The following is a 14,138-nucleotide window of genomic DNA, read 5'->3' on the forward strand; positions in this document are numbered from 1 at the left end:
TGGACAAGAATTCTTGCTGTAGCTTTTTGAATGGGTGGTATAACATCCACAATCGAAAACCAAATGCGTTTTTCTAAGATGTTAGTGAAAAAGAAAATTCAGAGCTCATCCCCAATACATCGGAAAAAAGCGGCGTACAAAAAAAAACATTTTGCAATACAAAAACTTGCATTGGATTACCATTCTATATCACAAGTAGTGAGAAGCGGCAAAACTTTGCAAGACCCCGATAAAGTGAAACTATATACATGTCCTTTCATTTATACTAGGGTTTACATGGCGAGAGGTCATTTTGGCTGTAGCAATTCAAGTTTAGTAAAACTTAGATCTGATACTCATTCCCAAAAACCCATATAAGTTTTTTGGGCAGGTGGAATGTGTTTTCTTCCATCCTATTCGGACCTCTAAATATTTAGAAGTTCTTGTTATTTATTCCCAAAATACTTTGCATTCTTTTCCTGATACGGCAAAATAATGAGATATAGCTTTTCAAAATCAAAAGTATTTTATCGCACTTCTGAGGCACCAGAAAACCCTTCCTCGCACAGATTATTACAAGAATATAATATTTTCATATATTTTATATACATTAAATATTGAAGAAGAAAATTGACATAAAACATCAAAATTATTTATACCATATGTTGGATGCCAAGATATCTTCCTTTGATAAACAACTGCGTAATAATAACGATCAAAAACCGAAACAAATTTTTCAGCTCTGTTGTAAAATTTATGCTAAGAAACACACGACCTTTCTAGTAAATGGCATGGCAGACAAGTTCACGCAAGAAAATAGTGATAAAGAGTTGCTTCAGCATGTACGATTCAAGCAATGAACTATATCCTGCTTTAGCCATAACATGTATATTAATCATCATCAGGGGCGGATCTAGAGCAAAATCTTGAGGGGGGGGGGCGATGTGACAAGTGCCAATAAGCAAAATCTTGGGGGGGGGGGCAATGTAACAAGGGCACTAATAATTGACGAAATTGACAAATTTATTTTTAAAAGAGTAAAAAGCAAAAACAAAAATACAAGGAATGAGGGTGCCAAAAAAATCTGGGCCCCCTGGATCCGCCAGTGATCCCCGATACTCTTCCCTTTCTTGGCCATCATAACTTGAACTATCATTCATCAAACCAGAGATACATTATATGCATAAAACATTGAAATTTGTCTTTCTTGGGCAAAAAATGCGCGTATAACATATTCAGCAAAGAAGTTTCAATTTCTGATGACATTATGAAGATGGGGGAGACTCCATACTTATTTTCGAATAGCACTGAACCTACTTTCTTACGTAGCTTACTTTATTAAAACAATCCGTTAAAATGTACTTTGTAATCGGCTCCATGACACAATACATCTTTATTTCTAAATCTACAGTCTATCTACATTCTTTCTTGTGCTTCTTTTGTTTTTCATCAGCTTCATGGCAATCTTCCAAAATCTCTTCAAAAAACTTCTCAGTTTATTTCTGATTCAGCTCCATATGATCTTCGTTCGTCACATAGTATCTGCATTCATCCTACTCCCATTGTGCAATCAGATTTCGATCCCCTCATCGCTTGTCATCAGGTTTGGAACTCCCTGCCTTCTTCAGTACAAAAATGCCACTCGTTTGGCACTTTCAAGAGAATTCTTAAGGACCATTTAATTAAGAATCAAACTGAATAATTATTTTTTATTTTTATTTTTTTTTTGTGGAGTTGATGTCCCCTGAATGTTTAGTCCTGTTTTATGGTGGTCTTCTCTGCACTATGATTCCCAGGCCTCAGGTATGACTATCAATATTTATTGCTGAAACTTGTATAGTTCACTATGGAGTAGCATTCATGAAGAAGGGTTAAATTTTATTGCTTTCGCACCATTTTATTACTGTCCAATAATTATAAGCCTTATGACTGAAATAACCCATAAACGTCAATTTTGCTACCTAGCCTCAGAAATAAGCAGAGCTGATTGAACTGGAATTTATATAGTTTTAAATACATGCTTAAAAGGGCTGCACATGGCTTAAGTTATGATATTTTAATATCTTGGATAAGAGCTATGAATAATATCGTAACAGCTATTATGATGTTGGTTCTACCTGACAATACACATAATTCTGTTTCGACGATTGGAATTCGCTTATAGTAATAATAATTTTTTTTTTTTTTTGAGTCTATTTAATATAATTAATAAATTTAGTTTATTTATTCTAATTTTTTCTATAGTTTCCATTTTATCTATATTTTCTTTTGTTTTTTATCTCTGAGTATGTAATTCATATGTCGTCCCTCTTTGTACAGGCCAATGAGCCTTAGGGGGATTAATAACATGTAATATTGTATGTGTATTTAATGAAGAATAAAACTTATCTTATTTAACTTCAGTGTTTGTTTAGCTGTTTAAATCAATAGAGCAAAACAAAAAAAAGGTGTTAATTTTTTTCTTTACGTTTGTCATTACAGCAGGATTTTTCCGTGTTATTTATTGTTTGTCAACAAAATGGTGGTTAATGAGTGAGTCGGGGTACTGAGAAAGCTGTAGCATCAATGAAAATAAGTTACTATTTTGTGAGCTGGTAGATTTCGTAGCCTTCCGGTACATAATTATACAAAAGTAGCCATAAATTAAGTAGTAATCAAGTAGAATATAATTAAACTTTTTTCAAAGAAAAGTAAGTACAAAAACACACAACAAGCCGATATCGCGAAAAAACAGACTAGCAAGTAAACAATAATATAGCAGTAACAATACACAATTTTTTTGCTGTCTACAAGTATCACAGTTTCAACATGAGAAATTTTTATAGAATTCACTATGGTCTTTGTCCGTAAAGGGAAAGTTGAGAACTGTAATATGAAGCCAGGGCAGGATGAGTAGGCAAAGATGACCCAAGTCCAAAGGAAGGTGGCATAGACCCTAGACCAAGAGACTGCAAACTTGAGGAGGGAGACAGTGATCCAAGATGTCCAAGTGCCATGTGGTTGGCGGAACCTGGTAACCCAGCAAAAGGAGATACTCCAGAACCAAAAAACATGGGGTGAGGATTGGTTGAAGATGCACCAGGATATCCAGTAAGGTTGGGCAGAGACATACCCGAAGGTGAGGATAAGGGACTAGGCTTTGCATAGGGATGATAACGAGAAGCAGCAGCCAAGTGACTCAAATGGGGATATCCACGCGACAAAAGAGGGTTAGCAGCAGCTGCTGCGGCTAACGTTGAAGAATAAGATGTACTTGGTTCGCCACTTGAGCTTGTATGAGTCCTCAAGTGTTGTAAGAGCTCATCAGAAGAGACAAATTTTTTTCCACAATAATCGGTACCAGCAACCCAGTTACATACGTATGGTTTAGGTGTACTTGGTCTCTCCGAAGGAGCACTCACAGTCTGATTAGCTAGAGTTGTTGGGGGAATTGGCACTTTTGGATGATCACACTGAGCACATCCTAAGGGACAAACTGAATTAGAAGCACTAGCATGCTGCGTTGGGGGACAAGTTGTGCAATATGGGTCACGACATTCAGTAGGTTTAGGCCTCGCATAATTAAGCATCGCAGCAGCTGAAAGTTGACTCATGCTAGTGGGGATAGCCAGTCCAAGTCCATGAAGCTGACTTGTAGGATAGCCGGGAAAGGGGTATGGCGATCTCATTGGCAATCCAACTCCCAAGGCGGCTGCAGCGGCTGGATCTAGCCCAGCATAAGCCCCGAAAGGATAATAAGCAGCGCTGAGCCCCATCATTCGATACGCATCTAGTGGATCTCCACTGGGGGTTGGCAATTTTTGCTCATTAGCTTGGGACGAAGTTGGTCTTGAAGATGAGCTGCGAGCATCTGCTTTCTGACTTGAAGGGGATTGTGAAGTCTTCTGTCTATCGTCCTCTTTCTTTTCACTCGTTGTTCGGCCTGTAGTTGGACTTGAACATTTTTTAGAATCTTTATCAAAGTTTTTGGGCTTCTCTAGCGACTTCACAGGGGTAATGTCCGCTCCAATTTGATTACAGGTTTGAGCAAGCAGAGCAAGGGGACTGGTCTTTGAATCCATCTGAAATGAAAATAAACATGGTATTACATACATAAATAAACATTAATTATAAAATCAAACTGAACTTGTTTAATCTAAAAACAGGAAACATTTAAGTTTAGAAACATGCAAGTAATAGCTAAAATACAAGGAGCAACGGCGTCAATGGGGGGGGGGCATGTCCCCCCTAGATGTTGAAACAACCTTCTTTTAGGTATTTTCATTGAAAAAAGAGAAATTTGTCCCCCTCCCTCGATTTTGAAAAATACATTTTGCCAACTCCTAAATTTTCGCGAATTGACAATAGTGGCAAGGAGAAAATATAGTGCAGAAATGTTTAATTTTAACACTTTACAGTAGAGTAAGTCTGATATTTGTTTCGGGATCTTCCGGAGAAAATACAGGCTGATTTTACAGACTTGTCTGTAAGTAACAAAAAAGTATAAACAAGGCAGTATCCATGGAGGGGGGTAAGGGGTTTGACCCCCACCACGAAATCTTTGTCCGACTAGTAAAAATGTAACAAAAACGAATATAAACGAATTTTGTATGCGTTTTTAGATTTTTTGTAGACTAGGCTCCCCCCCCCCCCCCAAAAAGTCCTGGATACGGCCCTGAGTACAGCATTAAGTACATTTCGCTAACCAATTAATCTGTTCAAAGAAATTCGACAGGTTTTCCTGACAATGTTTTACAGTAAATAAAAGTTCAAATAGTGATAAAATCATTTCAATGGACAGCGATCAATTCCACAAAAATACTAGATATTTCAGTCACATATGCAGTGACCGTCATCAGTAGTTGAGTATAACTATTGATGACGGTCACTGCATGTATGACCGAAATATCTAAATATAAAGGGCTAAATATAATCCAATCACTGGTAAGTAACCTGAATTAATTTTTCTGTCGGATGTGATGTTAGTAATGACGTGGAAACCATAAAAATCCATGATATTGTTCAATATCGAGAAGCAGTATAAAGCGTAAGCGTGAAGAGATTAAAGCTTGAACCATTATATTAAATAGGATTAATTTTGAATACCAAACATACTTCCTGAGGCTAGGACTCAGAAAGCAAAAATTTCAGACCTCTTTTCCATTCAAAATGCAATTGAAGTTTCAGATATAGGATATTTCACACTTTATTTATTTTCAGCAATCAGGGTTGTAAGCCTTGCTGAATTTATCGCTGTATGAGAACTCACAAGGCATCCCCTTTCTGACAACTCGAGACCCGATAATTACAATCACAGCTACATAAGAATACGCTGTAATGGTCCAGCCTTTTGAATTATTTGGGTCATAGTATTATTCCTGGTGGGAGGGGGGGGGAATAAGACACAAATTTGCATTTTCTAAACTTGTGGCAACAATATGGCTAAGTGAGAACCGTTTAGTCCGTGGTCTTCAGACTGGCAAGGTTCTTCAACAATTACGATTAGTTTGCATTTATTCTGGAATTCCATACACATTTGTATACAAGCCTTACGTATCACGGGTGACCAATATTGTCGAAGTTCCGATCGATTAGAAACAAATCTGACATAAGTGAGAGCCAAAGTCTATAAGAACCACAACCATGACTTGTTTTATCCTGTATAATACCATGCATTTTTGTATGATTCCGTCACCGCATGAGATACATTTAACATCATTGGTTCAGTCCATTTAAATACAATTTACATTACTTGTTTTTTCTAAGTTCTATTATCGGAAGTTTCTTCTTTCTCAGGATTAAAAAAAGAAAACGGGCCAACTCGCCGATGACCGAACGAAACTTGATCAATACATCACAGCTGCACATTGATTTAAGCTGGTTCTTATTAAAATAGTACGAACAGATTCGCTCGCCGACGGCCAAGTGAATCTTCATAAATATATCATACCTTCACATACAATAGACCTGAAATTATATCTTGTTTTTACTTTAGGTCTATTGTTTTAAATTTACTTCCATTTTACAATAGTAAAAATATATCTTCTTGCCGGTGTCCAGATGAAGCTGGATCAATATACCATACCTACAAATGCCACAGACAAAAAATTACATTTTTTTGTTTTAAGGTCCTTGTTTCTCAACATCACATACAGACTTGTTCACCGACGGCGGAACAAAACTTGACCAATACATCATGCTTGCGTATATGATGGGAGCAGAATTCCCCTTCCCTCCTATATTGATTATAAGAACAAACCCTCTACCTACAAAACTAGTGCCTGGAACTGTTATTTTTGTGACGGCTAACATGCCTCCTCCCCACTACTCCGGGATAAATCGGTGGAATATATCCCCTTCTAACGGCCAAACGTCCGGAAATCTGAGATGTATATTTTTAATTTCGGTAAAATTCTACTTAGCTACTTTTGGCTATCTTGGAAAGGGGTTAGGTTACGAAAATGAAACTTTCAGGGAGGGGTCTAAAGGCTACAGTATGTCCCGGTAATTGAAATCTTGACAAAAAATATTTTACTGTAATTTCCAGATATCAGTATCTTTTTCTGTGGCTTTAGTTCCGAAAATGCAATTCCTGTGTTTTTTAGTAGAATTTTAAGCCATATCAATGGGTTTTTTTTTAATTTAGGAAATGTATTTGTATATCTTTAAAACCTCATAAATTGGGATTGAGCAAAGTTGTGAAGCTGAAAACAATTTTGTTTTACTTCATTTAAGCAGAAGATCTATTTTGCTAGGTTTCACTTTTATAACACAGAAATTTTGATAAATTTGCAGGTGGCACTATAATTTAGCTAAGATGAAAGTGAAAACATCATTTGATGCTTTTTTTGTGTTCTTTCATAATTCAGTAATCGCTTCTGTCGCAAATTGCATCTTGAGCCCTCAAAGGGGCCCCAAAGGTATTTCATTTTTGTAACCACACAAATAAGTTATCAACACTAGTTAAGTTATTGAAGTTATTAAAAAAATGTCACTGGTTTATAAATAAGTTGTTCAAGAGTAATATATTCTAAATATACTTATTTATAACAATTCAAACCTCATTTATTGGGCAACTCAAATACAAACCATTTTCCTACCGTTTCAAGTTTTTCAAATGCCGTCGACAAAAATAGCGCTGAATTTTGCGATTCAAAACTTTGCCGTCGACGATTCAGGGTAGGCTATATATTTCCCCATTAGGGAGGTGGGTAATTTTCATGGTAACTTTGCAGTGGGCCATATAATTTAGCTAGGATGAAAGTGAAAACATCATGTGATGTTTTTTATGCTCTTACATAATTCATATTATGAAAGAGCAAAAAAAGGCATCAAATTATGTTTTCACTTTTATCCTAGCTAAATTATAGTGCCACCTACAAATTTACCCAAATTTTTAAAGGTCATCCAAGGTCAGGGCCCTCTAGAGGCAGGAGTGGAGGTAGATGCTTCAAAATACTTTCCCGGGACATAGGCTATTTTAGCCTGTAGACACATCCTGGAAAGTTTCATTTTCCTAACCTAACCCCTTTCCAAGAGAGCCAAAAGTAGCTAAACTAGAATTTTACCTTAATTTCTAATAGAGCACTCTTTAGCAAAAAAATCATTTTTACAACGTTTTCTTTAATTTTGTATTTGAAAAGAGCCTAAAATAAGGAATCTAATGGCACTAGGCTACTTTTATTTGTTTAGCATGTTTACTTCACAAGTGGCCACAAAATATTTACCAGAGTATCTGTTTTAGTGTATTATCTATTCCTTGGGCTATATCAGGGACCATTGGGGATGTAAGGTAAGCCTATATAGTCAGAAAAGGCAACAATCTCATCCCACTACCTTTGTTAGCATGTTTCCTTCAAAATTGGCCAATCTCTATATATTTACCCAACAAAGTAATTAACTGATATTGCTAACTAGCCTAGGCCCTATTAAAATCCGCAAACTATTAATTTTCTGTTGAGACTGCTACAACGCCAATGAACAATGCATTACCGATGAATTAAATGGGCCCATCAAATCCGGTTGAAGATACTGATTACTTCCTTGTTGAGAAACACTGGAAGTAGATGCACCAGAACTTTCTAAAACAACCATACCGGTTTTATCCTATTTCACACAGCAAGTGTCAATACCAATTTCAATTTAATCCTTCTTTATTGATTGACTTTCAAACTAAAACTACCTTTAGCTGAGCTTTAGATTTGGTTCGTATTTCGAGTAGCACCGCTCCGGCGAGCGTGCGCAAGCGCAGATTCTGCTTGAATCCCACAAAGAGATGCCAACTCCCTTTTGTTGCTGACACCGAAGAAGAACATGAGAAACTGATACGAGAGGATATTGGCAAGAAATTTAACGATTTAGTATTGACTTGTGGGGAATAAAAACTAGTAGCGCCACTGACAGCGCAGCATCACCCAGTAAAACTGATAAACTTCAAAACCAGCTTCATTTTAGTTATACTGAGTTTAGTTATTCAGATTAAATAGCTAAGTTTATTTGGATCAACTCGGAAATTTATTTTAAAATAAGAATATTCTGCTGTTTTTAACTCTTTCATTCGTTACAACATACTTAGGATTACAACCGTATAAAGATGATACACTAATTTTAAAAAAATAAAGCAGATGTATTCAATATACCTTCTGTGTCCTAGTAGCAAAAGGAGCTCTTCTTTTTAATACTCGTACTTTTTTTAATGTAGAAACAAAAGAATAAAAAGAGAAAGTAAAAATTATGGTACTTATGTCTTATAGCCAGCACACTCAAGTGCTGTCGAGAAGTGAAGTTTGGTTAATACTAATGAAATAAAACAAAATATCATGAAAATATAATACTTTATCAGCAAAATTATGAAAACTACAACAAAGAATTATGAAAGGGGGCCACCCAGACCGTATTATATTAAATACGTAATATAAACTAGCCTAACCAGAATACCAACTAAATATTCAATTAAAATACAGCTACAATTTAGTTTCCCACTGAGCCGAAGCTAATATTGTCTGGTATATAGACCATGAAAACCGGTTATTGTCTCATGTTCGCGATACAAGATCTTGAGTGTTGTGGTTATAAGACAAAAGTACCAAAATTATAACTAGTACGTTGTTTAGGGATATATAACTGACCATATGATTTACTGTGTAGTGCTTGGTGATGTTTGCTATTTTACCATGGTTGCAACAACAGCTGCAACCTCGTAGAGAGTGACAGTAACAGAAAGTATATAAACACCTTTAAAAAAACTGTCTAGTGAGAAAAAATTGCCATTTGAAGTTAATTCAAGAGCAGAGCTTTTATTACGGTTAATAATAAAAGTTTATTGTTTAAATTAATTTATGTGAATTTAAAAAAAAAAGATTGAAACATCTCAAAAATGGCGGCAGATCGAAAAAAATTGTATCATCCGAATCACCATGATCGTACAGGAAATTTGAATCACCAAATCCTGTACACTTGGTACTTAAATGCTATAGCGCCTATGTTAGGTTCTTCATACGTGGACGCACTGTAGAGCCGGTGTCTTCGTTAGTTTCTTTCAGCTTAGCGCGAGACAAGACAAAGACAAGTGACAGAATAGATGGGAAATATATAATTTGGGCTATATATTTGCACATTAGGGGGGGGGGGGGGTAAAGTATTTGGACAGTTTGAAGCTAGAAAACAATTATTACTTCATAATATGCAGAATAATATTACCTAACACATTGTGTATGCAGACCCGCTATACTTTACTCCCACCCCCCTAATGTGCAAATATATAGCCCAAATTTGTTGCTAAAGTAATATAATTTCACTATATTTTGTGATATGTCATTAGGATTAGTCAGAAAAACAGGCTCTACTTAGATGAAGAACTTAACAATGGCGCTATAACATATAAGTACCTGGCACGTACGCAGCGGGTGGCCTCCGGCCCAGCCGCCCGCTCCCTGAAATCTTATGATTGTTTTTATTTTCCAATAATTTTCTGATACTTCTCACATAAAAAGGGATTGGAAGGATTTGTGCCTGATAATTGCCAACTTATTTTTAGAAAAGATTTTTTTATATTATTTTGTTTAACCAAGGCACGAAGTTATCCTTGACGCTTAAAAAAATTTCAAAAATTGACCGAACTTTCCATGTGGCTCATATTTATTGGAATATAATCATTTTATATATATAATAGTAACAATAATATTATAGAACTGATAAATGCTAAATCATTTCATAATAAGAAGAGATAAACAAGCTAATTTAGAGCACTACATGTCCGTACTAAAATTTCAGGAGGTGAAAGAAAAATCAAGTAACAACAAAAAGTTGTAATAATCAGGAAAAAAAAAATATCAACCTTCACAGAATATGTGTTCCTGGTCGCAATCAGTATCTCACTTAGGCGGACGATTAATTATTATTTTTTCTTGGATTGGGGGAGAAGAAAACTACAGACAAATATCCTCAAAACTTAATTTGAAGGGATTCGTTTTGTTTTGTGTACAAGAAGTTTTCTTTATAGTATTTTGTACCCTGACAATTCTTGTTGGTTTCTCTCACACTTAATAAAGTAAATAGATTTTGGTGGTTCCCTCTTTGCAAATACAAACAGTGAAAAAAGGGTCTACCAGACGAATCTTCCGAGGGTGGTAAATCAATTTTTGATAATACCTTCATATGTGCAACGATAGCCTATTTTACTGATTAAATTGTTTCCATATTTGTCGTTTATGGTTCATGGAACATTGTCAACAATAACAGTCGCTCTTTAAATGCTTTGTAGGTATTATGGTTAGCCAGTAAAAAGATCATTGACAGCGTAATATGCCTAATTTTACTTAGGCAAATGCCTAAGTAAAAAGCGATGTGGGCACAATATATTATTTTATTTTTTACTTTTTCTGACCAAGGCACTTCGTATGGAAGAATTTGTCATAGAAACTTGTCATAGAAAGTTCTAGTACCCTTTTAAGAGTCAAAAGTGAATGGAGGGCAGCCAGCCCCTATCCACGTCTATCATTCCCAATCAAAATTTTGAGATAGCCATTTTGTTCATCATAGTCAAAAGGTTTAGTAATTATACTTTTAGGAATGACAAGCCCCTCTCCAAAAAAAGCCCTCAAGGTAAGGGTTCTAAGTTATACTAGTTGCCCATTATTAACATATCACGTTTTTATGGATGGGGTGGTCGTGTAAACATTGGAGGGGGCTCATTCCATTGGAAATCAGAAGTTCTAATACCCTTTTTAAGAGTCAAAAGTGACCGGAGGATAACTAGCTCCCTTATCCCCAAATGCATCAGAAAGGAATTCTGAGGTAGCAATTTTTTCCAAAATAGTCCAACGATCAAATAAAAAGGCTTTCGGGGTTGACACAACCCACCAGAGCCTGGGAGCAAGGGTTGTAAGTTATGCCTCGTGGGCAAACAAGATTTTTATAAAAGGGGTGGTCGTAAAAACTTTATAGGAGACTTATTCGATTGGACATTGAAAGTTTCTTCAAGCTCCCTTTTAAGAGTAAAAAATGATGGGAGGGTAACCAGTCCCTATCCCCCAGTCCACTTTCCCCCAAGCGCATCTGATTGAAATTGTAAGATGGTCATTTTGTTCGAAATAGTCTAAAGAACATCTAACAATACCTCCAAGGTTGACACAACTCCCAGAGCCCAGGAGCAAGGGTTGTAAGTTATGACCCAGGGGCATATAATGTTTTTATGGGATTGGTGGTCGTATAAACTTCGGATGGGACTCATTTAATTCTAAATCATCATTTTCCAAAACACATCCAATCAACAGCTATTTTGTTCAGCATTGTTGAAATTTTCAGTAATTATGTCTTTGGGGATATCATCCCCCTCCCTCACAGCCCTAAGAGAAAGGGCTGTAAGTTAAGCAATTTGTCCATTGTTTACATATAGTATTGGTTATTGACAAAGATGGGCATGTTTGACCTTTACTTTCCAAAAAGACGAAGGGCTTTCAGGTGAGCATTTCAGAGAATGTTGAGGGGTGAGCATGGGGGTGAGATGAATAAAATCAAGACTCGTTATGTGTATGCGGTTTGTCAAAACGGCGTTACCTTGGAATGGCTGAGTATATTAATCTGTAACTTTCAGGAAATGGTAAGGGAGAGGCCTATTCACCTAAAAGGTAATATTTGCACGCTACTAGGCTACTACTACTACAACTACCACTACTACTACTGTTACCATTACTACTACTACAGCTACTACTACCACAAAACTGCTGCTTCTGTAGCGAGCACTAACAAGGCTGAGCATATTGAAATGGACATCTGAGGAAACATTGAGGGAAAATTTCAAATAAATCAACACATACTATGTGCATACAGATTGCTGATACAGGCGTATCAGCAATATTTTTTGAACGGCTTACCGAATCAAGATGAAACTTTTGGGACATTATGAGGGGGATGTTCAACTTACAAAGGCAACATGCACCTGCTGCTGCTGCTATTAATACTGCTGGTGCCACTGTTACTACTACTACTAATGCAACATTAATACTGCTACTACTACCACTACTACTATGATCCTTCTACTATTAAGGCTACGCGTGTGAAGGTGTCAAGGCCGTATCCAGGGGGGGGGGGGTGACCGGGTTTTGCCCCCCCCCCCCCCCCGAAATTTTTGACCGACTCGAAAATAAGTCGAAAATTAGTAAAACCTAGGTAAAAATCAGTAAAATTAGTCGAAAACTGAGTCAAAAATTAGTAAACCCCCCCCCCCAAAAGTCGAAAATTAGTAAACCCCCCCCCTGAACAAAAATCCTGGATACGGCCCTGGAAGGTGTATTTGACAAAATACTGTGGGGGAATTTGAACTAAATCAAAACACACTAAGTGCATGTAGATTGTCAGAAAAGCGTATCGCTTACCGAATCAAGATGAAACTTTTGGGACATTATGAGGGGGATGTTCAACTTGCCAAAAGGCAACATGCACCTGCTGCTGCTGCTATTAATACTGCTGGTTCCACTGTTACTACTACTACTAATGCAACATTAATACTGCTACTACTACCACTACTACTATGATCCTTCTACTATTAAGGCTACGCATGAAGGTGTATTTGACAAAATACTATGGGGGAATTCGAACTAAATCAAAACACACTAAGTGCATGTAGATTGTCAGAAAAGCGTATCGCAAGAATGCATTTGGGTATTAAGTTAGAACTTTAAGCGAATGCTTAATGGGGAAGATCAATTGACCTAAAGATAACATGCGCCTGCTACTACTAACACTACTATCAGTGCTTCTTTTACTGCTGCTAATACTACTACTACCGTTGCTGAACTACTCCAACTACTATTTCGATTGCAACTACGTGTAAGGCTAAGATTATTGAGATGAAAAGGGCGTCAAAAGGGAATATGAGCAATATTTTTGGAACGGCTTACCGTATCAAGCAGCAACTTCCGGGGTATCATGAGGGGTATGTTCAACTGACCAAAGGCGACGTGTCCATATTACTGATATTAATACTGCTGCTGCTACTGTTACTACTACTACTAATACAACACTACTGCTGCTACTAATTCTCCTACTACGACCACTACTACTATGATGCTAGTACTATTAAGGGTAAGTGCATTAAGGTGAAATTTTTAGAGAATTTAGAGAAATTTGAACTAAATCAAAAGACGCTATGTGCATGCAGATTCTCAAAAGTGTGTATCTACACACTGGATATGGGTTGAAGTTGGAACTCTCAGAGAATGTTTAAAGGGAAAGATAAATTGACCAAAAGGCAATATGTAAACACTACTATTAATACCACTGCCGCTGCTACATCTACTACTAATACTACTCCAACTACTACTTCTATTGCAACTATTTTTAAGGCTAAGAGCATTAAGATGAAAATTTCCCGAAGTACATGAATGTATAGGTTATCAAAAGGACATATCGGTGATTTCCTAGCAACGGCTAACTATTTTAAGATGAAACTCCCAGGACTTGATGAGAGGGATTTTCAAAAGGCAACATGTCAATACTATTGCTGCTACTAGTGAGTAGAATGGCCCCTATTGAAACGATCACTCACCCCTGCTGGCATCTACAATTTAGTTTAATGCTGACGGGACATAATTTATTCAAGGATTATCGATCAAGTCTAATGGGGGTCAAGGTCAATCGATCTGTTGTTGTTTGGCCACGTGTAATGACATGAGGGGTGA

General features: G+C 36.7%; 1 protein-coding gene across 2 annotated transcripts; it reads right to left on the reverse strand.

The window, feature by feature from the left end:
* Nucleotides 1–2,638: 2,638 nt before the first annotated feature.
* Nucleotides 2,639–8,118, reverse strand: LOC148952254 (zinc finger protein 703-A-like). 2 transcript variants are annotated; one of them, XM_089089698.1, is made up of 2 exons: nucleotides 7,951–8,118; nucleotides 2,639–4,040 (listed from the first exon to the last, which is right to left on the reverse strand). In XM_089089698.1, the coding sequence occupies exons 1-2, from the start codon at nucleotides 8,050–8,052 to the stop codon at nucleotides 2,811–2,813; spliced, it is 1,332 nt and encodes a 443-aa protein (XP_088945824.1). In that variant the 5' UTR covers nucleotides 8,053–8,118; the 3' UTR covers nucleotides 2,639–2,810. The 2 variants fall into 2 exon arrangements, with proteins under 2 accessions (XP_088945824.1, XP_088945825.1); XM_089089699.1 differs by having other exon boundaries at nucleotides 8,055–8,108.
* Nucleotides 8,119–14,138: the final 6,020 nt, after the last annotated feature.

Source organism: Artemia sp. Qi Xiang Cuo, chromosome 5 (assembly GCF_049724085.1).
Source record: "Artemia sp. Qi Xiang Cuo chromosome 5, ASM4972408v1, whole genome shotgun sequence".
Lineage (NCBI taxonomy): Eukaryota > Metazoa > Arthropoda > Branchiopoda > Anostraca > Artemiidae > Artemia > Artemia sp. Qi Xiang Cuo.

What these genes read in the sequence shown, in the direction of transcription:
- LOC148952254 (XM_089089698.1), bottom strand. Translation starts at nt 8,052, where the DNA reads ATGGTTGTTTTAGAAAGTTCTGGTGCATCTACTTCCAGTGTTTCTCAA. An exon ending in TGGGCCCATTTAATTCATCG is followed by an intron (nt 4,041 to 7,950) that starts GTAATGCATTGT and finishes TTTTCATTTCAG; the next exon opens with ATGGATTCAAAGACCAGTCC.